The sequence below is a fragment of the Halichondria panicea genome, chromosome 3 (genome assembly GCF_963675165.1).
Source record: "Halichondria panicea chromosome 3, odHalPani1.1, whole genome shotgun sequence".
Lineage (NCBI taxonomy): Eukaryota > Metazoa > Porifera > Demospongiae > Suberitida > Halichondriidae > Halichondria > Halichondria panicea.
In genome coordinates, this window is record NC_087379.1 from 7,054,378 (window position 1) to 7,076,363 (window position 21,986).

Consider the following 21,986-nt stretch of genomic DNA (forward strand, 5'->3'; position numbering starts at 1 on the left):
GTGATGTGTATTGATCAAGCATGAATGCTAGTCTCGCGAGCAGACTACATGAATGCATGGCATGAATGTCAGTAAGGAGGGGTCCAAACAAAGGGGCGTATAAACGTAGCTACTTTCTAAGAAAATGGACATACACAGTGCTGCCCTCATTGGTGACTTGAGTGCTTTAAAAGATGCCATCAAGAGAGGAAAGGATGTCAACAGTGTGAATAAGGTAAGCTGGTTTGTGGGTATGTAGAGCTGAAGCTGTGAAAGTCTGTTTTTGCTACTGTCATGCTAATTAATAATAATATACGAATGTACGATATCCCTTGATTCCATGCTTTAGTCTTGTCCCCAAATATTGTCTGTCTATCTCAAATGAGAGGTAAGGTCATCGGTTACCATACAGCCGTATTTCAGGCTACATAATTTATAGTAATGAGGGAGCAAACCACTTCAGAACCATACTGTGGTGATAGATAGTTGATGCATGTGCTCTGTCACCAGAATAACTGTGGACATGGAAAATTGAATTTGGTGCGACTATTATTTTTGGTCGTGTGTAGATTTTAATCTGCTGTCGCTCAACTACGAGCTAGCTTGCTGAAAGGTTAGAGTTAGTGTTATGTACTTTCGTGCGTGGGCTAAGTCACTACTGAGCCAATATATCCCATGTGGCACTCGTGCATGTGTCACAACTATAACATAAAGTTTTCTAATAACATAGCCGGCATTATATAGATAGTTGCATTTTCATTTTTCGTGTCCAACCTCCTCTGTAGTTTTATATAGTAGCTGGACGAGCAAGAGTTAGCTAGCTACAGATCTACCGACAGTTAGTGTTCCTACGATGGCCGAGAAGAGTCACCTGCATCCGCCTACCACCACAATTAACTGTGCACGCTTAAAACCAATGTCAATCTGTGCAAGGTCAAAGGTCAACGAATAATGTCTGCATTCTAATTAACGCAACGTATTACTTTTGTTGAAGTGACCATTGATGAGGTGGGTTGGTCCCAGAGGAGGTTGGACACGATTACGTACACCACTTTTTTTGCTGAGCTGACACAAAAATTGGCAATGAGTTCTATGTAAACTTCTAGCTGATGTTGCACGGTCATTGGAGACTGAAGGCAAACTTTATGTGCCTCTCTGGCTTCTTTTGATATAAAACTTTCATTAACCAACCCGATCCCCTCTATTCTGACGAGCATACAGTGTTTTCTAGATTCTTGTCAGCCAGTACAGTGCAAGCTGCATACAGCACCGCTGAACTATACCGTACCCTATAGTCTAGCTAATCTTGGTCCAGGCAGATGGACTACAGACACAGCTAGTCCGGTGTTACAAGTCAGCAAAGCAAGAGTATCCATAACTTTTTTATTACAGTGTTATTCGGTATCTATGGTAACTTTAAGCAGAGACCTTAGGAATGTCACATGATTGATGACGCGTGGCCAACCTCCTCTGGGTTGGTCCTACTATACTATCCTATAGTGATTCAACACTCTTCAAGAGTAGCTCTAGAACTAAATCCAACCTACCTGCACTGTGCATCGATGTCCATTTCAACAAATTAATACGTTGCGTTAATTAGAATGCAGACAACCTTGTGCAGACTGACCTGAAAATTTATTCTTTGTTCCTTTACTTTATTTATGTTTTGTCAATATTTATGATGCTCTCACTCTTGTAGGATGGGCGGACTCCACTCTATTGGGCAGCCAGCTATGGTCACACTGACTGTGTTAAAAAGCTGCTCTCCTCAGGAGCTGTAGTGGACCTGGCTGACATGGTGAGTATCTGATACTAAACTGATGTGTCTATAGTACAGTGGCCCTGAGGTACACACATAGTAGGCTCGAGGCTACAGCAATTCTCTACATCAATTCAACTGAGGTCAGCTCCATTGAACTGAGGCTATGGCAATTCACTACTTTTGTAAGAAAATGACTAGGGGTCTTTAATATTACAAATTAAATCAGAAATAAGTCTCCAAGCAAGTTTGTGAAGAACTAAGGGGGTGGATTAGTGTAACGGAATAGTTACCTATAGGCTAGCTAATGACTCTATATACCGTTGAGGTCTGTAGCCTCTGCTTTAGCCATGACACAGACAGACAGAGTGTGATTTTCTATTTAAAACACACCTGATATAATTATTTCTAGGGAGTTGAATTGACGTAGAGAATTGTCGTAGCCTCGAGCCTACAATGTGTGTACCTCAGGGCCACCGTACTATAGGCAGCATGTTCGTGACCATGCATGTACTTACAATTATGGACGTTGCCGGCATTTTGAATTAAAATTAACCTTATTATGTTTTGCCTATAAGATGTACTTATCTTGCTTATTAATTTTGTGTTTAAGTTGATAAACTGGGCTACATACATTTTCTTGCATGTTGTACTCTATTACCGATTAAAATCATAGACTATAATTATAGTGATACATTATACAGTATATACTAGCCTCGTTCTCAGGCCGAGGTGTCTCTAAAATAACGCTAGATTGCCATGCAACTAGGCCTGGGGAAGATTGCATATGGGCGTGGTTTCAATTTGTTTAGATCCAACAAATTTCAATGATTTTTCCGTAAAAGCTGCCGTAATCACAAAAATAGCTCCGTGTTACAAAGCTAACCTAGCTAACTAGCTAGCTAGCTATTAGATCTAGGTGGTAGCTATCAAGTTGTGTCAAACAAGAGGCCCCCCTCAATGAGCGTCAGGTCCAAGCTGTCAACTCCAGTGTGAAGGAAGGGACATTTTGTGTGGTTCCCTACTGTGCTACCAGTTGCTGCAGACAATGAACTTGGAAGCCATTAGCTCGATCTACCTGGACATATAGCATAGGTGTATTTTGTGTTGCTAGGGTTATAAACTAGTTATGACACGTGCACTCGGGATGCATGGTGTATATTGCACTCAGCCCTCGGGCCAATATCATATTTCTTTGTCATTTCTCTTAAACAATAATTATATCAGATACAATCTATCCCAGGCCTAGTTGGCGACCTAGCATTATTTTTGAGACAACTCTGCCTGGGAACGAGGCTAAGTATATACATGCAGTTGTAGATGTACTGTACAATGTATTATGAACTTACGTGTGCTGACAATTACATTTCCCTGTGGATTTTAGTGCTTTAAACTGACGTACTAGCCGGTTTATTTACATGTACTGTACTAGCTGGCTTAATACGTATGACTGTTGTGCTTGTGTTCTCACTCTAGGATGTGGTTGGAAATGTAGAGCAGTGAATGTCTGTATTGTTCAATGTACATTCATATTGTGTTATCACTGTCTCCACTCTTGCAGGATGGGGACACTCCACTCATGAGGGCAGCCAATGGAGGGTACACTGACTGTGTTAAAAAACTGCTCTCCTCAGGAGCCGTTGTGGACCTGGCTAACAAGGTGAGTATCTGATACTAAACTGATGCGTCTATAGTACAGTGGCCCTGAGGTACACACATAGTAGGCTCGAGGTTACGGCAATTCTCTACGTCAATTCAACTGGGGTCAGCTCCATTGAACTGAGCAATTCACTACTTTTATAAGAAGATGTCTAATATATTACAAAATCAGATATGAGTCTCCAAGCATCTCTAAGCAAGTTTGTGAAGAACTAAGGGGGTGGATTAGTGCTAACGGAATAGTTACCTATAGGCTAGCTAATGACTCTATATACCGTTGAGGTCTGTAGCCTCTGCTTTAGCCATGACACAGACAGACAGAGTATGATTTTCTATTTAAAACACACCTGACATAATTATTTCTAGGGAGTTGAATTGATGTAGAGAATTGCCATAGCCTCGAGCCTACTATGTGTGTACCTCAGGGCCTCCGTACTATAGGCAGCATGTTCGTGACCATGCATGTACGTACAATTATGGACGTAGCCGGCATTTAGAATTAAAATTAACCTTATTATGTTTTGCCTATAAGATGTACTTATCTTGCTTATTAATTTTGTGTTTAAGTTGATAAACTGGGCTACATACATTTTCTTGCATGTTGTACTCTATTACCGATTAAAATCATAGACTATAATTATAGTGATACATTATACAGTATATACTAGCCTCGTTCCCAGGCCGAGGTGTCTCTAAAATAACGCTAGATCGCCATGCAACTAGGCCTGGGGAAGATTGCATATGGGCGTGGTTTCAATTTGTTCAGATCCAACAAATTTCAATGATTTTTCCGTAAAAGCTGCCGTAATCACAAAAATAGCTCCGTGTTACAAAGCTAACCTAGCTAACTAGCTAGCTAGCTATTAGATCTAGGTGGTAGCTATCAAGTTGTGTCAAACAAGAGGCCCCCCTCAATGAGCGTCAGGTCCAAGCTGTCAACTCCAGTGTGAAGGAAGGGACATTTTGTGTGGTTCCCTACTGTGCTACCAGTTGCTGCAGACAATGAACTTGGAAGCCATTAGCTCGATCTACCTGGACATATAGCATAGGTGTATTTTGTGTTGCTAGGGTTATAAACTAGTTATGACACGTGCACTCGGGATGCATGGTGTATATTGCACTCAGCCCTTGGGCCAATATCATATTTCTTTGTCATTTCTCTTAAACAATAATTATATCAGATACAATCTATCCCAGGCCTAGTTGGCGACCTAGCATTATTTTTGAGACAACTCTGCCTGGGAACGAGGCTAAGTATATACATGCAGTTGTAGATGTACTGTACAATGTATTATGAACTTACGTGTGCTGACAATTACATTTCCCTGTGGATTGTAGTGCTTTAAACTGACGTACTAGCCGGTTTATTTACATGTACTGTACTAGCTGGCTTAATACGTATGACTGTTGTGCTTGTGTTCTCACTCTAGGATGTGGTTGGAAATGTAGAGCAGTGAATGTCTGTATTGTTCAATGTACATTCATATTGTGTTGTCACTGTCTCCACTCTTGCAGGATGGGGACACTCCACTCATGAGGGCAGCCTTCTGGGAACACGAAGATACTGTGAAGGAGCTTCTCTCATCAGGGGCTTCCCCTCTCTGCACTAATAATGTGAGCACATGTACTTTTAGAGTACATAGTTGCGTAGTTATACTTAACAAACAGCTTTACATGTACTGTACACCTATACCTCTTACAGTAGTTAATGACTGAACAGAGCTGTCATTTGTACCTAAACAGATATACCCAACCTCTTAATATGCAATTATCGTTGCCAGTATTGCTCTGTCAGAAAAGTACATGTCATACGCATTAGACCACTTTACCTCTTACAATGTACGTCTCATCCCTTCATATGATCATCATCACAGGATGGACAGACTGCTCTGATGGTGGCCAAGAGATCACAATTCTCTAACCCTTCAGTAATACAGTTGCTTGAGGAAGCTGCTGAATCACATGTGAGTCCATACCTCAATAATGCACACACTGCATGATCATGATGGTGTTTTAGTTTATTGTGCCGAATAATTAAATAGTGCATACATTATTATATGTACATCGAATAAACTGTATGTCCTTTCTTTTACGAGTATTTTGCTATTTGGATAATTAAGCTCTAAATACTGTCCATTTAATTGCAATGGAGTGCAAACTAGTACAGTTCCAATATTACACACACCTAAACAAGCATGAATACCATTACATGTGCCCCCCCCCCACACACACACACACACACACACACACACACACACACACACACACGCGCGCGCGCGCACACACACACACACACTACTATCTATTTATTTTGACTAATGCCTTGTGCTAATTCTAAGAACCAAAATTAGAGGTTAATGATTGTTTTGTGCTTGCCACCTAGAAGAACCACATAGACCCATCCCCATTATCAGATACTACCACCACAAAACCTAGCCCAGACAATACAGGCCTGTACCTTATAAATTAAGCCTCCCTCAAGGTCAGATTTAGTTTACACAAGTACATAGCCATGCACAAGCTAAGTTAAAGTATTACAGCAGCCAATATCAAGTCTAAGATAAGTTCTATACTTTATGTCAGCATTACAATGTACCTCAAATGTGAATATAGCTTACAATCAGCATGGCCCCAAGTGAATAGCTTCCAATAATTATTCAGTATACTAGTTGTTCTGAATGCAACAGATGAATGGGGAGGGTTGGTGCACCGTTAAAGACTCTTTAACCCATCATTCTCGACTCTCAAGGTTGGGCATCTGTTTGCCTTTTCTACCTGTACGATTTTGTGCTGTTTGCTCTTTTGTTCTCCTTTTTTCTTTTGCTTGCCTAACTAGATAGGATAATACAAGGTATCAAGGATCCACCACTATAATATTAGAACATCAGATGCCAACCTTTTAAAGATTAATTTAAGTGAGCATTCCGTTTGAGCTATAGTAACGCTAACAGTTGACACAATTTCTCCCACACAAATGATACTTTTGTATACCCTCAAACACACACACACACACACACTCAGTTATGTCTGCAGTCTGTTCCAGTCCTACCCAAGAACTGGACTGTCGTCACTGACACAGAAACGTGAGTGACTATTGTACAGTTTAGTCACTAGCTTTTATGAATGTGAGTCAACTTTAGGAAGAAGCCAGTCTACCAGAACAAGGCAGCAGGGGAAACCCTATCCACACCACCTGGATGTAAGTGTTGTGCTTGTGCTGTATCTAGCACATGGTTCTGTGTGTTTTACCTCCTGTGTACATGTAGATCCCCTGCACCAAACCTCCGCATACCCTGATGTCACTTTCTACGACATGCCTCAAGAGAAGGAGTTCACCTCCAGTGGTGGCCACGCTGACTTTGACAATGGAGTGCAAGTGACTGTTTCAGCTAATGCTGTCCCAGCAGGGACCTCTGTGAGCATTAGTGTCCAACCCAGCCTTGCTTCAAATGACGTGTTTGTGATGCCTGAGGGCATTCAGTCTGCCAGTCCGTCCTACTTGATCTCTGGTGAAGGTCTAAACGGAGAGGTGACCCTGAGCATGGAGCATCATGTACGCGTGTCCACCCAACAAGAAGCTGATGACCTCCTCTTTCTCCAAGCTGACTCGTCTCCCAAGAGATCTGGATCAAAGAGTATATACCAGTACCAGGTACAAGAGGGAGGGTCGAAGGCAGAGTTCACTCCTGGTGGGAACACTGGGAGACTGACCAGACGTTTGTCAAAGAAGAAGTTTTTCAAAGTTGGGGCTCGAATTAAGAAATGGTTTCGAGGTGAGTGTATAAGGAATGTGTTTGTAGTGTGAGTGACATGCTTTTGTTGCAGGTTCATCCCAACTTGCTGCCAGCCAGCCTGATGACCCCCCAGAGCCTGAGAGTCCACCTAACCTCTACACTGTCAGAGTCTACCGGTCTCCGCCGCACACAACTGAGGACAGAATGGCTCTTGTCATTGTCAGCTACTTCCACCGGCTGTTTTTCGATGTACGTACATTGCAGAGTAAAGTTTTGTGATTCGTTTAGCACTGTACATAAATAACTGTTTTCCCATTATAGTTCTTGCAGAGGTTTGAGGTTGTCGTCATTCCCCGAGAGTATCCACACTTGTCAAGTAGCCCTGCTGATAAGACAATCAAACAACCTCTTTGCTTTGTCCAAGTTGATGCAGTACTGGAGCTAGTCTGTGACCCAGCCTGGAGGAGTGTGCCTGACCAGAGAATGGTGAGTGCTTTCAATAGTTATAGAAAAAAAACCGTTATATCGTAAGTGACTTTTCCGCACTTTTTTGTGTCTTCTATTAATTAATTTTTGCCGTGTTTACAGATTTCCCAAGATGAAGTAGACTTGCCAGTGATTGGTAAGTTCTCGCCAGAGGAGCTTCAGTGTTACCCACCCAGGATAGTGTGTCGGTTCTTCCCTGAGCAAGGAGCTGTCTCCTGCACCACATGCAATCTCTCACTGCATGGCTTTGACAAGCCAGTCAGTGTGGACATGGCACTGCTCACTCCTCAGAGATCAGTGGACACTAAACAACTCAAGGTGTTTCACTAAATCTCTGTTAAAGTCAATAATTATAATTATGAATGTTAGATACACTTCACTTGTGCCACATCAACCCAATGTTCTGCATCATCCTACACTTGTAAATTTTGGCTAATGAATGTCCGTAATGTAGTATGTTGCTTCCATAAGACCCACGTCTGTACTGTGTGTACTGCATGTGGACATGTGGACGTTCTCAATTCGTTATAATGCATGTACCGTATAGCAGGTTATTTTCGTACGGTAGAAGTTTTCGTATTTTTCGTATTGTATACATAATCAACATTATCATTGGAAAATTAAAACTGCGCTACCGCGATAGGTTCAACGTCACTATCCTGAGCTGTACGAGTATTTAGAATATGAAATATTTGATTGGGCAGTTCATACGAACATTTACCAGTATGTATGTGATTGTAGGAAGCCACTGAAGTACTGAGGAGAACAGTTGGTGAGATGACCACCTCACAGCTTGGCTCTACTGTGGAGACTGTACTGTCACTAATGGAAAAAATGACAACTGCACTTCAGTGAGATGTCTAGTATTTTAATGGTAGCACTTTATTTACAATATCTCCCACCTCAGGTCATCTTCTCTGAGTGAGCTGACAGCCTACACTGACTCCATACGGACAGAGATAAAGGCAGTCCTTGTAGTGACCAGGAGGGTTGTCCAGGAGTGCACAGTACAGAGCATCAGTGAGAACATGGGAGCCAGTCTCTCTAAGATGGAGACTTTATCTCACCAGCTTTGTCATGTGACCAAGGTCAAACTCAGATACTGTCTAGGTGAGAACGTGTGTTTATGATATCAAGTGTTAGCTCTCATTCTCAATGGTACAGACCAGTCAGAGGAGACAGCTGCTCTTGTTGACCTGGTGGAGAATGGAGCTAATCTGTTGAGAGCTGTAGACTGTCTACTCAGGGACATCCACACACTCAGTGGAGTCAGTGGTGAGTGTAGATTGTCAGAGTCTGTGTATCCAGTATCTACCTACCGTATAGCGGGTATATTTCGAGGGTATAAATTTTCGCGGAAATGCCTTTAGAAATTAATGTTTTCGCGGATTTGATTTTCGTGGAATAGCAGCCTTTTTGCAACATGCATGCATACGATATTAAATTTGCGGTACATGCTTAATCCATGACAACCACGAACATGTATACCCTCTATACGGTATTATGTTTTGATTTTAGATCAATGATACTCTGCTGCTCAACTGCAACCCCCCTCCCTCCGTTTCTTTCAGCTTCCATAACATGGCAGTTACAGTAGGATACCATGTTTGAATTTTAAATTCCAAGAGGGGGTAAACCAAATCCAAAGGAGGGTGGCAAAAGCCTCCCTAATTTCCCCCTGCCAATATTCACGTACAGTCTTTTGTCGAAATTTGCTGTTTTTTTTCCTCCCAAAACTTATAGCCAAAGAATAATTATTTATATCTGGAGGCATAAGTGTTCTATGTACTGCAGATAATTCACATATCCATTATAATGATGTCTCCAACATTGCCACTACAATGTGGAAGCTGCTTTGGTGTTATGGTAATTGTTCACTCCACTAATCAATGTATAATTATAGGACCATCCGCTAAACGAGTCACTCTTCAAGAACTAGTAGAGCAATACAATCTGACTGACGAGCAACTCAACAGTGAAATAGAAGACTCTGAAACTCCCGAAATGGCCTCATGTTTTGATGATGTGGACCTTTATTCGAGTTCAATGGGGCTAGGTATTGCTGATCAAGCCGATGTGAAGAGGTTGTACCATAGTGAAGGTACTCGAGCAGCCATGATGAAGTGTTTGCAAATCTGGAAAGAACGTAATCCTTTTCAAGCAACTTACAGAGCTCTACTGGATATCGCACTGAGATTGGGGAAAGGAGACACAGCTCATCAAATCTGTCAGCAATTGATCCAACGTAAGTACATGTACACATGTTACTACATGTCAGGTGACAAGCCCCCTCTACTAAGTAGCTATTCAAAATTTGGCTCAAGATTGAAATCGCAACAGAGAAGGCATTTGCCACAATCCCTATGATTGTGTGTATATACCATCATGCGTGCTTGTACACCTCCCTCCTAGACTGCACTGTTGAGTACTAGTGTATGAGAACCTCACCAAACTGATATACTGATTGTCTCCATATTGTACAGGAGGTGTGAGAGGTGTGGTCACTGGCTCGGACTGTATACAGGTATCCTGCATGTACTGCTTGTATACAGTTTAGCTGTACAATAGATACTGAGTGTTCAACTTAAGTTAATTCAACTAGCGAGTATTTACATTTTGCTGTATACCGTATAGCGGGTAATTTTCGTGGGGTAAAAAATTCGTTCAATTAAAGAAACGGTGATTTGCGTGAGTAAAATTTCGTTTAGTCTCGTTGCTTGCCTGCATTCCTACGTTTGGGTAAGCCACGCCTACGTTAAAATTTCGTGGAGGCCAGCTTGCCCATGACAATAACGAATATTTACCCCTCAAAAATTACCCGCTATATATACGGTACATGCACTGAAACACAGTGATTCTCACAGTCTAATTGTACTTGCTTCCTCAGGTTGAGGCTGGCGTTGCACGGAAGGTTCCGACTGTAGCCAGGACTGTGGTGGACATTGATGTGCGTTTATTTGTTACGTACTTACATTGTAATTATAGCTTTAAGTTAGCACAATTAACCGTGTATATACACTGCTAAATGTTGCTTGGCTTACCTACATTGTATGCATATCCATGTTACAGTACTGTATGTTTGCTTAATTATCTTCTGTAGGAAGCCACTGAAGTACTGAGGACAACAGTTGGTGAGATGACCACCTCACAGCTTGGCTCTACTTTGGAGACTGTACTGTCACTAATGGAGAAAATTACAACTGCACTTCAGTGAGATGTCTACTATTTTAATGGTAGCACTGTATTCATAATATCTCCCACCTCAGGTCATCTTCTCTGAGTGAGCTGACAGGCCACACTGACTCCATACGGACAAATGTTACGTCCGTTCGTCAACTGGCCGGGAAGATTGTCAAGGAGTGCAACATTGGAGCCAGTCTCTCTAAGATGGAGACTTTATCTCATCAGCTTGGACGGTTGGCCGAGGACAAACTCGAAGACTGTAAAGGTGAGAATACATTGTACCAGGGTTTAGGGCAGGGGATTAAACTTCCCCTAAAAACATTTTGTGCAATAATGGCATCAGGGTTTCATACAGGATTTTTAGCTGGGAGAGGGAAACGTTTAATTAAGGGGGGTCTGAGGGTCCTCTCCCGGAAAAATTTTTGAGGAATGGTTATCTGAGGTGCAATTTGGGTTTTTGTGTGCTTCAAACCATACATTTTACTATAGCCTATAATAAGATTGTAGATATTTTAATGGAGAAAAGTCATACATTTTTATTATGACATCATTAATTTTCAGATTTCTAGGGGGGGGGGATTTTGGCTGGGGGTAGGAAATCTCAGGCCCCCCCCCCTCTGTATGAAACCCTGCATTGGCATCATCAACAAAAACCAGTTACAAGTAGACTCTACTGTATTAAACACTGTGATATGTACACTATTATCTCTGCCCTACTATAATGCATATAATGGACTCAGGGTTTCATCTAGTGGGGGGGGGGGGGGGAGGGGGGGTCAGGGGTGAACAATCACACTAATATGCTCAGCTTCCTCCTTGTAGAATAATGACATCATCACATTGGTAATGTAGGTACATGTAACAACAGTCATAAGGTAGAATCTACGTACTGTCTATGATGTGCAATATGCCACTATACACTGTGATGCATTAGCATGTAATAGGGGTGTGGTCAACAGCGTGGCCAAACATTATGCCATCCCTCCCCCCCAACTTTTGAACCTAGATAAAACCCGGATGGTGAGAGTAGGCCCCAACAATTCAACAATTGTGCAGTGCGCTCTACCGCACATCCTCACACAAATGTTCATCCTAGATGAAACTCAGTACATGTGTATGTTGTATATCTGTAATATTAACTGTCAGGAGCTTATTTACTCTGGAGCTCTTTGTTGAACTGCATGCAATCCACGTACACCATTTCCTTTGCTGACCCTCACCCTATCCACACTACAGGCCTGGCAGAGAGTGTTCAAACATTGCCAAGAACATTTGATGGTAAACTTACATAGTACATGTGTTAGCGTATTATTTGTTTTGTGATGACCTGTATTTTTATCAGTTTGAATGCACGTATAATTATTTGTTTTTGGATGATGTAAGCAGACTATGAATAGTCCTATTTGTTTAAGAGCCTGGAATTTTGATTGCTATTTGAACGCCCACTAACTACTTCCTGTATAGCTTCCGCAGTAAAATTGTGCTGAGCTGGCACACCCTTTTACATTGAAGTCCAGAGGAGGTACGACACGGTCACATGACCAGCCAAAAGGATTATGAATCTCATTAACTTGTGCATGAATATCATTCAAGACTGTACTTTGATAGTGGATTTGGTTTGGCATGTATCTTTCAAGAAATACACTTGACGTTTCTAAGATCAGGATGGTTCATTGCTGGGCTTATACTAATATGAAATAGCTTTTCAACCAGTTTCAACCACCACTTAGATTTTGAGATATTATTGTTTTTAGTATAATTCTGTTTTAGAGTGTTTAATAAGTATTCTGTGCCTGCATTCAGGATAGGATCACTGCCAACATCTGAGCCTTGGTTGTTACAACAAATCTAATCTCTACTTGTAAAACTCTAGCTACTAGCCAGCAACAAATTCACTGAGTTTTATGCTCTAAACTTGTCTCTTTATGGCGCTCACTTGCCACCAGTTGAATGTCGTCATTGGAATGCATTTTTAACGACTTCTTTGTCTTTCTTGCCTTCAATCAAGAAATAGCAGCCACGTGAGCTTAACCGCGTGTCGTACCTCCTCTGATTGAAGTCATTGTAAAATCAATGTGTTTTGCAGCCTCTGCATTCTGCAATGCATGCGCTATTATTCTAAATAAAGGAAGTTTGTGAAATATTGAAGTAAGAGCTACACAATGGTTTTTGTCCCAGAGATCGAGAGTGTTTGTCAACTGTCAGTGAGCTAGCTGGTCTTGAAGATACCTACTATACACACAGTAAGTGCAGTAGTAGTAGATCTAAGAGGTAGTCTAATGCTCAAGGATGATGGAACATCTTATAGTAGGCATCTGCAGAATTGTGTAGAGGAGATGTTCCACCATCTTGGAGCATTAGTTTACCTCTTAGATCTACTACTACTGCACTTACTGTGTATATAGTAGGTATCTTCAAGACCAGCTAGCTCACTGATAGTTGACAAACACTCTAGATCTCTGGGACAAAAACCATTGTGTAGCTCTTACTTCAATATTTCACAAACTTCTTTTATTTAGAATAATAGCGCATGCATGCATTGCAGAATGCAGAGGCTGCAAAAACGCATTGATGGACTTGTTAGTCACATTGTTATGGTGGTCATGTACTGTCATGCTCCCTCATGATTGTTATGCCTTGATGCGTATGGTCCATGCAGGGGCACACAGTCATCTGTTTGTGTGTGCATGTGTGTGTGTATTCCAGCTGTAACTGTTCCTTCTATTAGCAGTATACAAGCGTCATATCACCTTCTAGGTAAAGGGTCGTTGAATAACATTGTGTAACTAGCATTGGTGATCTTTACCAACTCACCAAACCAGCAAAGAAGAGAAGAGACCCTGAGCTGCATGCTGGTGCAACTTACAGAGCTCTTGTGAAACTACTCCTAAGAATGAGGAAATATGACATTGCTAACCAAGTGTTCAAACATTGCCAAGAGAATGGTAAACTCACATAGTACATGTGTAGCGTAACATAATCTGTTTTGTGATGGATCCATGCATGTGAGTAGAATTTGAATGCTCCTAGTTTATACTAGGGATGCATTTGTGAGTCAGAAGTATATGATCCTCTACCTGCCTACATTGTACGAGAGCTTAGCTTACAAGCCCCCTCATAACAATGACCTCAAGGACTGATAATGCATTTATCATACACATGAATTGTGTCACATGACTATGTGCTACTGTTTCAATGTTACAGTGTTGTACAGTGCGTGAGGTGTGTGCCAAGTTCACCTCCATGCCATTGTCACTGAGGTGACGAGTACTTAGCCTCGTTCCCAGGCCTTACTTTTTCCTGCTGTTGTCACTGTTCATACAAGAAAGACATAGTGAGGCAGCAAAGAAAGAAATGGGCGTACAGTTAAGAAAAAGTAAGGCCTGGTTTGGGAAATCGCGTGATCCACAAGGATTTTTATGAACGTGGGCGATATGTAGCCCACAATCGTGACGTAAGGTATTCTCCCACGCATTCAGAGTTGATAAAACTGTACTGAGACAACCACCCAAGCTGTGCTGCAAGTCAGATCAGAGAACCAGCGTGGCCAGCTCTGGTGGCAGTAGCTACCTGCTATATATGATAATGATGACTAAGCTATTCTTGATCTATACTAGCATGTAGAAAGACACAAGAAAAGGTAATAGTCTGATAGAATCTGAACACACAATCTAGACTAGTAGATCATCTAGCTAAGCCTAAGGTATATAGCTAGCTATAGTGCTTGCAAACTTCCAGTTCCAAGTCCATGTCCAGCTTGCTGCAGGCAAAGTTTTATTAGTCATAGATATCTGCGTGGGCAGTCCAACATCTCTAGCTCAGCATGCCCACGCTCATTTTCACCCTTCTACCACCCTTCTACCCTCACGCGACTTCTCGATACAGGCTCTCCTTTTTCCTAACTCTACGTCTATTTCTTTCTTTATTCCTCCAATTAATACCGTATTTTATCTCATTGAACGATAAGACAGTATTTTATCTTATTGAATGATTGTGATAAAGAACAGAAAAAGGAGAGCCTGTGTGTAGAGGCTAACGAGTACTGTCTCAATACTAGCTCTTTAAAATGTACACATTTACAATCTGACCACTTTAATTACAAGTGGTTGTTAACGTGAGCTAGTTTTGTAGTAGCTAATAGCAGATTTACTTCTGTTGGAAGGTCACATTTCATTTCTACCATTTGCTCACTGTACATGCAGGCGTATAAGTCGGTTGTCATTTGAATATTCCTTCTCTTAATTAGAGTGTGTGAGGAGGAGGTCAAGGTGAGGATGGGATTGGTGGAGTGTGTCAACCACAACCTAGTAGACCCCTACCATCATCTACGAGAAACACGGTGACTATGTACTCTGAACCTTCATACCTTGGTTACTACACAGCTAACAAGTGTTTAAATCTAGTGCCTGGATAGTCTGTATCAGCAGTTGTATGATATAAAGTGAAACCTCCGAAAATGTGTGCAGCATTTATTTGTGACGTTTGTTCTCTGTATTGAGTCTGAGGTGGTCCTTTACAGTGGTACCTAGGAAAGTGATTTTGTAGACTGAAGCAATGTCCTTTGTAGCTACACAGAGAGATGTTTAATTGAGTGTCCCTTATTCAGAGGGTCCTTTATCAGAGGTTCCACTGGTATTCATATTGATGTTGGTACTGTGTTTCCTGTGTAGGTGAGTATGTTGCACAGATGAAGTTCACTCTGCTGCTAATGCCCAATGGACCACAAAGGTGAACATCTGAAACTCTCCTGCCTGTACAATTCATGTTGTGTAGTGCAGGCTGTGTGTATGACAGCGTTCTGTAGTGCATGAGGTTTGAGGTGTACGTATGTATGACATCATTGCCATTGTTTGTCTGGTGTGTTCATGCACTGTATTGGTTTGATTGTGTGTACACTACAACATTCAGTGATTGTCATTCCCCACAGACTCACCAGTGGCTCCTTTGACCCTGCATGAGCTAGTGTCTTCACAGCTGAAACTGGAAGACCCTCGACTGAATGTGAGTACATACAAATTAGCTCTATTAATTAAGACAGTCAGTTATTTCATGGGAAATTCTTTAAACCTGTTCCAAGGTCTGTTTCAAAGCTTTCAGAAAATCATAAAAATTGGGAAATTAGATCAATGATACTAGTTACGGCCATTGAAACCCCCCCCCTCCGTTTAATTGCTCCTAGGAGGGTGAGCCGGACCATGTTTGATGACTGGTTAGGCAGCCCCTCTAATTAATTAGAGGAATGCAACCCGCTAATTAAATAATAATCAGGCGTTTCTATTGCTCCCCTAATTAAGTACTTGGGGGTAAAGATGTGGCCTAGCCACCAGTCATAGCTTCAGCTCAGTCATGCCCTAACCACATGCAGAGAAGTTTACCCTAACCCTTAACAACAGATATAAAGAGCAAGCATTACTATACAGTATCCTATAACAATTAAATACAGGGAATTCAAGTCCCCAAACCATTGAGCTTTTAGAAAATCATTGACAACGATGCTTATTTATAGCAAGAGCACTTATCTACTCTTGGTCACGGCCATTAAACTGCAACCCCCCCCCCATCCGTTAATTAATGGTTCGGGGACTCTTTTAGCTGCCATGCAAAACTTGAATTCCCTGTATTGAAAGTCTCTTTAAAAACTCATCAAAATTGGATAAGTTACTGCCATTGACAGTTGTTCAACCCTCCCTCTGTTTAATCAATGGTTTGGGACTCTTTTAGCTGCCATATAACTTGAATTCTTAGGTATTTAATTTTTAGAAAGTATAGAAAACAGCTAATGCTTGCTCTTCATATCTGTTGTTCCATATTCCGTTCCATTCCGCATTCCTCCTTTTACAACATGCCTTTCCACTTCCTCCTATTGTGTACTACCAGCCATATACAGTGTATTGTACATGTACTGAGTCTATTTGTTCACATTACACGTACTTAGGTCTCCAGTGTGTGGGCGTATCATGCTCTAACCATTTCCTCTCTCCTGCAGGTAACGCTGGCTACAGTGTGCTGGTGAGCTGCAGTGAGAAGATAGTTCAGTCACTCTCTGAGGACCCGAAGGCCTTGGCCCTCCACCTCCTGTCAGCTGGGCTCATCACTGTGTCCATTCTTGAGAAAACCAACGAGTATGTGAATGAGACCAAGAGAGAGAAGGCCACCAGACTGTACACTGCCCTGCTGGGTGTGGTCAAACACCACCCCCACAAGTACCACGAGTTTGTCTCCACTCTCAGACTCAACCCACTACACACTGACTTGGTCACACAATTAGATAGCAAGTACACGTAGTTTGTCTACACGTACGTACATATACATAATTATGATTATTACGATTGTGCGTACCATCATTCTTTTTGTACTTGAGATTAACCTTGAATTTATACATGTACTCACTTAATTGTTGCATGTTTGAGCTGAAGCTGTGAAAGTGTAATTATTATTGCATATTGATCAATGAATGTCAGTAAGGAGGGTCCAAACAAAGGGGTGTGGCTACTATCCAAGAAAATGGACATACACTGGGCTACCAGGTTTGGTTACTTGAGTGCTTTAAAAGATGCCATCAAGAGGGGAGAGGATGTCAACAGTGTGGATGAGGTAAGCTGGTTTGTGGGTATGTAGAGCTGAAGCTGTGAAAGTCTGTTTTTGCTACTGTCATGCTAATTAATAATAATATACGAATGTACGATATCCCTTGATTCCATGCTTTAGTCTTGTCCCCAAATATTGTCTGTCTATCTCAAATGAGAGGTAAGGTCATCGGTCACCATACAGCCGTATTTCGGCTACATAATTTATAGTAATGAGGGAGCAAACCACTTCAGAACCATACTGTGGTGATAGATAGTTGATGCATGTGCTCTGTCACCAGAATAACTGTGGACATGGAAAATTGAATTTGGTGCGACTATTATTTTTGGTCGTGTGTAGATTTTAATCTGCTGTCGCTCAACTACGAGCTAGCTTGCTGAAAGGTTAGAGTTAGTGTTATGTACTTTCGTGCGTGGGCTAAGTCACTACTGAGCCAATATATCCCATGTGGCACTCGTGCATGTGTCACAACTATAACATAAAGTTTTCTAATAACATAGCCGGCATTATATAGATAGTTGCATTTCATTTTCCGTGTCCAACCTCCTCTGTAGTTTTATATAGTAGCTGGACGAGCAAGAGTTAGCTAGCTACAGATCTACCGACAGTTAGTGTTCCTACGATGGCCGAGAAGAGTCACCTGCATCCGCCTACCACCACAATTAACTGTGCACGCTTAAAACCAATGTCAATCTGCGCAAGGTCGAAGGTCAACGAATAATGTCTGCATCTAATTAACGCAACGTATTACTTTTGTTGAAGTGACCATTGATGAGGTGGGTTGGTCCCAGAGGAGGTTGGACACGATTACGTACACCACTTTTTTTGCTGAGCTGACACAAAAATTGGCAATGAGTTCTATGTAAACTTCTAGCCGGTCATTGGAGACTGAAGGCAAACTTTATGTGCCTCTCTGGCTTCTTTTGATATAAAACTTTCATTAACCAACCCAATCCCCTCTATTCTGACGAGTTAGAATTGCCATAGCCTCGAGCCTACTATGTGTGTACCTCAGGGCCTCCGTACTATAGGCAGCATGTTCGTGACCATGCATGTACGTACAATTATGGACGTTGCCGGCATTTTGAATTAAAATTAACCTTATTATGTTTTGCCTATAAGATGTACTTATCTTGCTTATTAATTTTGTGTTTAAGTTGATAAACTGGGCTACATACATTTTCTTGCATGTTGTACTCTATTACCGATTAAAATCATAGACTATAATTATAGTGATACATTGTACAGTATATACTAGCCTCGTTCTCAGGCCGAGGTGTCTCTAAAATAACGCTAGATCGCCATGCAACTAGGCCTGGGGAAGATTGCATATGGGCGTGGTTTCAATTTGTTCAGATCCAACAAATTTCAATGATTTTTCCGTAAAAGCTGCCGTAATCACAAAAATAGCTCCGTGTTACAAAGCTAACCTAGCTAGCTAGCTAGCTAGCTATTAGATCTAGGTGGTAGCTATCAAGTTGTGTCAAACGAGAGGCCCCCCTCAATGAGCGTCAGGTCCAAGCTGTCAACTCCAGTGTGAAGGAAGGGACATTTTGTGTGGTTCCCTACTGTGCTACCAGTTGCTGCAGACAATGAACTTGGAAGCCATTAGCTCGATCTACCTGGACATATAGCATAGGTGTATTTTGTGTTGCTAGGGTTATAAACTAGTTATGACACTTGCACTCGGGATGCATGGTGTATATTGCAAGCTAGAAGTTTACATTGTCAATACGCTGTGCCAGCTCAGCAAAAAAGTGGTGCAAGTGATCGTGTCCAACCTCCTCTGTAGTTTATATTATGTAGTTTTATATAGTAGCTGGACGAGCAAGAGTTAGCTAGCTACAGATCTACCGATAGTTAGTGTTCCTACGGTGGCCGAGAAGAGTCACCCGCCTCCGCCTACCACCACAATTAACCGCGCGCACTTAAAACTAATGTGAATCTGCACAAGGTCAATGAATAATGTCTGCATTCGAATTAACGCATTAATTAGCTAATGCAGACATTATTCGTTGACCTTGTGCAGACTGACCTGAACACTTGTTGGCGGTTCTTTGTTCCTTTACTTTATTTATTGTCTATCACACAGATGTATTGTCACTGCATGCTCTCACTCTTGTAGTATGGGGACACTCCACTCATAGAGGCAGCCAGGAAAGGGAACACTGACTGTGTTAGGGAGCTGCTCTCCTCAGGAGCCGTGGTGGACCTGGCTGACAAGGTGAGTATCTGATACTAAACGGATGTGTCTATAGTACGGTGGCCGGCCCTGAAGTACACACATAGTAGGCTCGAGGCTACGGCAATTCTCTACATCCGCAATTCAATGAGGTCAGCTCCATTGAACTGAAGCTATGGCAATTCACTAATTAATGTACTTTTATAAGAAGATGTCTAATATTACAAAATCAAATATGAGTCTCCAAGCATCTCCAAGCAAGTTTGTGAAGAACTAAGGGGGTGGATTAGTGCTAACGGAATAGTTACCTATAGGCTAGCTAATGACTCTATATACCGTTGAGGTCTGTAGCCTCTGCTTTAGCCATGACACAGACAGACAGAGTGTGATTTTCTATTTTAAACACACCTGATATAATTGTTTCTAGGGAGTTGATATGACGTAGAGAATTGCCGTAGCCTCGAGCCTACTATGTGTGTACCTCAGGGCCACCGTACTATAGGCAGCATGTTCGTGACCATGCATGTACGTACAATTATGGACGTTGACGGCATTTTTAATTAAAATTGACCTTATTATGTTTTGCCTATAAGATGTACTTATCTTGCTTATTAATTTTGTGTTTAAGTTGACAAACTGGGCTACATACATTTTCTTGCATGTTGTACTCTATTACCGATTAAAATCATAGACTATAATTATAGTGATACATTATACAGTATATACTAGCCTCGTTCTCAGGCAGAGGTGTCTCTAAAATAACGCTAGATCGCCATGCAACTAGGCCTGGGGAAGATTGCATATGGGCGTGGTTTCAATTTGTTCAGATCCAACAAATTTCAATGATTTTTCCGTAAAAGCTGCCGTAATCACAAAAATAGCTCCGTGTTACAAAGCTAACCTAGCTAGCTAGCTAGCTAGCTATTAGATCTAGGTGGTAGCTATCAAGTTGTGTCAAACGAGAGGCCCCCCTCAATGAGCGTCAGGTCCAAGTTGTCAACTCCAGTGTGAAGGAAGGGACATTTTGTGTGGTTCCCTACTGTGCTACCAGTTGCTGCAGACAATGAACTTGGAAGCCATTAGCTCGATCTACCTGGACATATAGCATAGGTGTATTTTGTGTTGCTAGAGTTATAAACTAGTTATGACACGTGCACTCGGGATGCATGGTGTATATTGCACTCAGCCCTCGGGCCAATATCATATTTCTTTGTCATTTCTCTAGCTGTATTTTCATTATGGACATAATTTTACAATATACCAGATGCAATCTATCCCAGGCCTAGTTGGCGACCTAGCATTATTTTAGAGACAACTTGGCCTGAGAACGAGGCTAAGTATATACATGCAGTTGTAGATGTACTGTACAATGTATTATGAACTTACATGTGCTGACAATTACATTTCCCTGTGGATATTAGTGCTTTAAACTGACGTACTAGCCGGTTTATTTACATGTACTGTACTAGCTGGCTTAATACGTATGACTGTTGTGCTTGTGTTCTCACTCTAGGATGTGGTTGGAAATGTAGAGCAGTGAATGTCTGTATTGTTCAATGTACATTCATATTGTGTTGTCACTGTCTCCACTCTTGCAGGATGGTAAGACTCCACTCATGAAGGCAGCCAGTGAAGGGCACACTGACTGTATTAGGGAGCTGCTCTCCTCAGGAGCCGTGGTGGACCTGGCTGACAAGGTGAGTATCTGATACTAAACTGATGTGTCTATAGTACGGTGGCCGGCCCTGAGGTACACACATAGTAGGCTCGAGGTTACGGCAATTCTCTACGTCAATTCAACTGAGGTCAGCTCCATTGAACTGAGCAATTCACTACTTTTATAAGAAGATGTCTAATATTACAAAATCAGATATGAGTCTCCAAGCATCTCCAAGCAAGTTTGTGAAGAACTAAGGGGGTGGATTAGTGCTAACGGAATAGTTACATGTACCTATAGGCTGGCTAATGACTCTATATACCGTTGAGGTCTGTAGCCTCTGCTTTAGCCATGACAGACAGACAGAGTATGAATTTCTATTTAAAACACACCTGATATAATTATTTCTAGGGAGTTGAATTGACGTAGAGAATTGCCGTAGCCTTGAGCCTACTATGTGTGTACCTCAGGGCCACTGTACTATAGGCAGCATGTTTGTGACCATGCATGTACGTACAATTATGGACGTTGCCGGAATTTTGAATTAAAATTAACCTTATTATGTTCTGCCTATAAGATGTACTTATCTTCCTTATTAATTTTGTGTTTAAGTTGACAAACTGGGCTACATACATTTTCTTGCATGTTGTACTCTATTACCGATTAAAATCATAGACTATAATTATAGTGATACATTATACAGTATATACTAGCCTCGTTCTCAGGCCGAGGTGTCTCTAAAATAACGCTAGATCGCCA

At 41.6% G+C, this 21,986-nt stretch overlaps 3 protein-coding genes across 7 annotated transcripts in view; all 3 read left to right on the forward strand.

Annotated features, from left to right (window-relative positions):
- Nucleotides 1-81: 81 nt before the first annotated feature.
- On the forward strand, nucleotides 82-17,185 carry LOC135333968 (uncharacterized). 3 transcript variants are annotated; one of them, XM_064529001.1, is made up of 20 exons: nucleotides 82-214; nucleotides 1,679-1,777; nucleotides 3,300-3,398; nucleotides 4,913-5,011; nucleotides 5,272-5,361; nucleotides 6,419-6,480; nucleotides 6,538-6,596; nucleotides 6,664-7,170; nucleotides 7,223-7,380; nucleotides 7,453-7,617; nucleotides 7,720-7,935; nucleotides 8,359-8,468; nucleotides 8,525-8,727; nucleotides 8,782-8,892; nucleotides 9,521-9,862; nucleotides 10,101-10,141; nucleotides 10,505-10,564; nucleotides 10,718-10,827; nucleotides 10,884-11,065; nucleotides 12,037-12,213. In XM_064529001.1, exons 1-20 carry the CDS (start codon nucleotides 125-127, stop codon nucleotides 12,090-12,092), a joined length of 2,859 nt encoding a protein of 952 aa, XP_064385071.1. In that variant the 5' UTR covers nucleotides 82-124; the 3' UTR covers nucleotides 12,093-12,213. The 3 variants fall into 3 exon arrangements, with proteins under 3 accessions (XP_064385071.1, XP_064385072.1, XP_064385073.1); XM_064529002.1 differs by lacking the exons at nucleotides 10,101-10,141; nucleotides 10,505-10,564; nucleotides 10,718-10,827; nucleotides 10,884-11,065; nucleotides 12,037-12,213 and adding an exon at nucleotides 16,787-17,185; XM_064529003.1 differs by lacking the exons at nucleotides 9,521-9,862; nucleotides 10,101-10,141; nucleotides 10,505-10,564; ... (1 more) ...; nucleotides 10,884-11,065; nucleotides 12,037-12,213 and adding an exon at nucleotides 16,787-17,185.
- Nucleotides 13,408-21,986, forward strand: part of LOC135334000 (uncharacterized) — a 28,527-nt gene continuing 19,948 nt past the window's right edge. For 2 of the 3 annotated variants that reach the window (XM_064529037.1, XM_064529038.1), the window contains exon 1: nucleotides 13,408-13,745. The gene's annotated coding sequence lies outside the window, so the exon portion shown is untranslated. Of the gene's footprint in view, nucleotides 13,746-13,840; nucleotides 14,061-21,986 lie in introns of all 3 variants that reach the window. The other variant, XM_064529041.1, reaches the window with a different exon arrangement.
- LOC135333966 (uncharacterized) overlaps nucleotides 17,272-21,986 on the forward strand; it is a 71,756-nt gene continuing 67,041 nt past the window's right edge. The window contains exons 1-3 of the mRNA XM_064528997.1: nucleotides 17,272-17,394; nucleotides 19,514-19,612; nucleotides 21,169-21,267. Of these exons, the coding sequence (XP_064385067.1) occupies nucleotides 17,305-17,394; nucleotides 19,514-19,612; nucleotides 21,169-21,267 (288 nt within the window). The 5' untranslated portion in view covers nucleotides 17,272-17,304. The remainder of the gene's footprint in view (nucleotides 17,395-19,513; nucleotides 19,613-21,168; nucleotides 21,268-21,986) is intronic.

Bases quoted from the DNA above. Each gene is read 5' to 3' on its own strand.
- LOC135333968 (XM_064529001.1), top strand. From the start codon at position 125: ATGGACATACACAGTGCTGCCCTCATTGGTGACTTGAGTGCTTTAAAA. The intron at 6,597-6,663 runs GTAAGTGTTGTG...GTGTACATGTAG, and splicing joins CCTATCCACACCACCTGGAT to ATCCCCTGCACCAAACCTCC. The intron at 7,171-7,222 runs GTGAGTGTATAA...CTTTTGTTGCAG, and splicing joins AATTAAGAAATGGTTTCGAG to GTTCATCCCAACTTGCTGCC.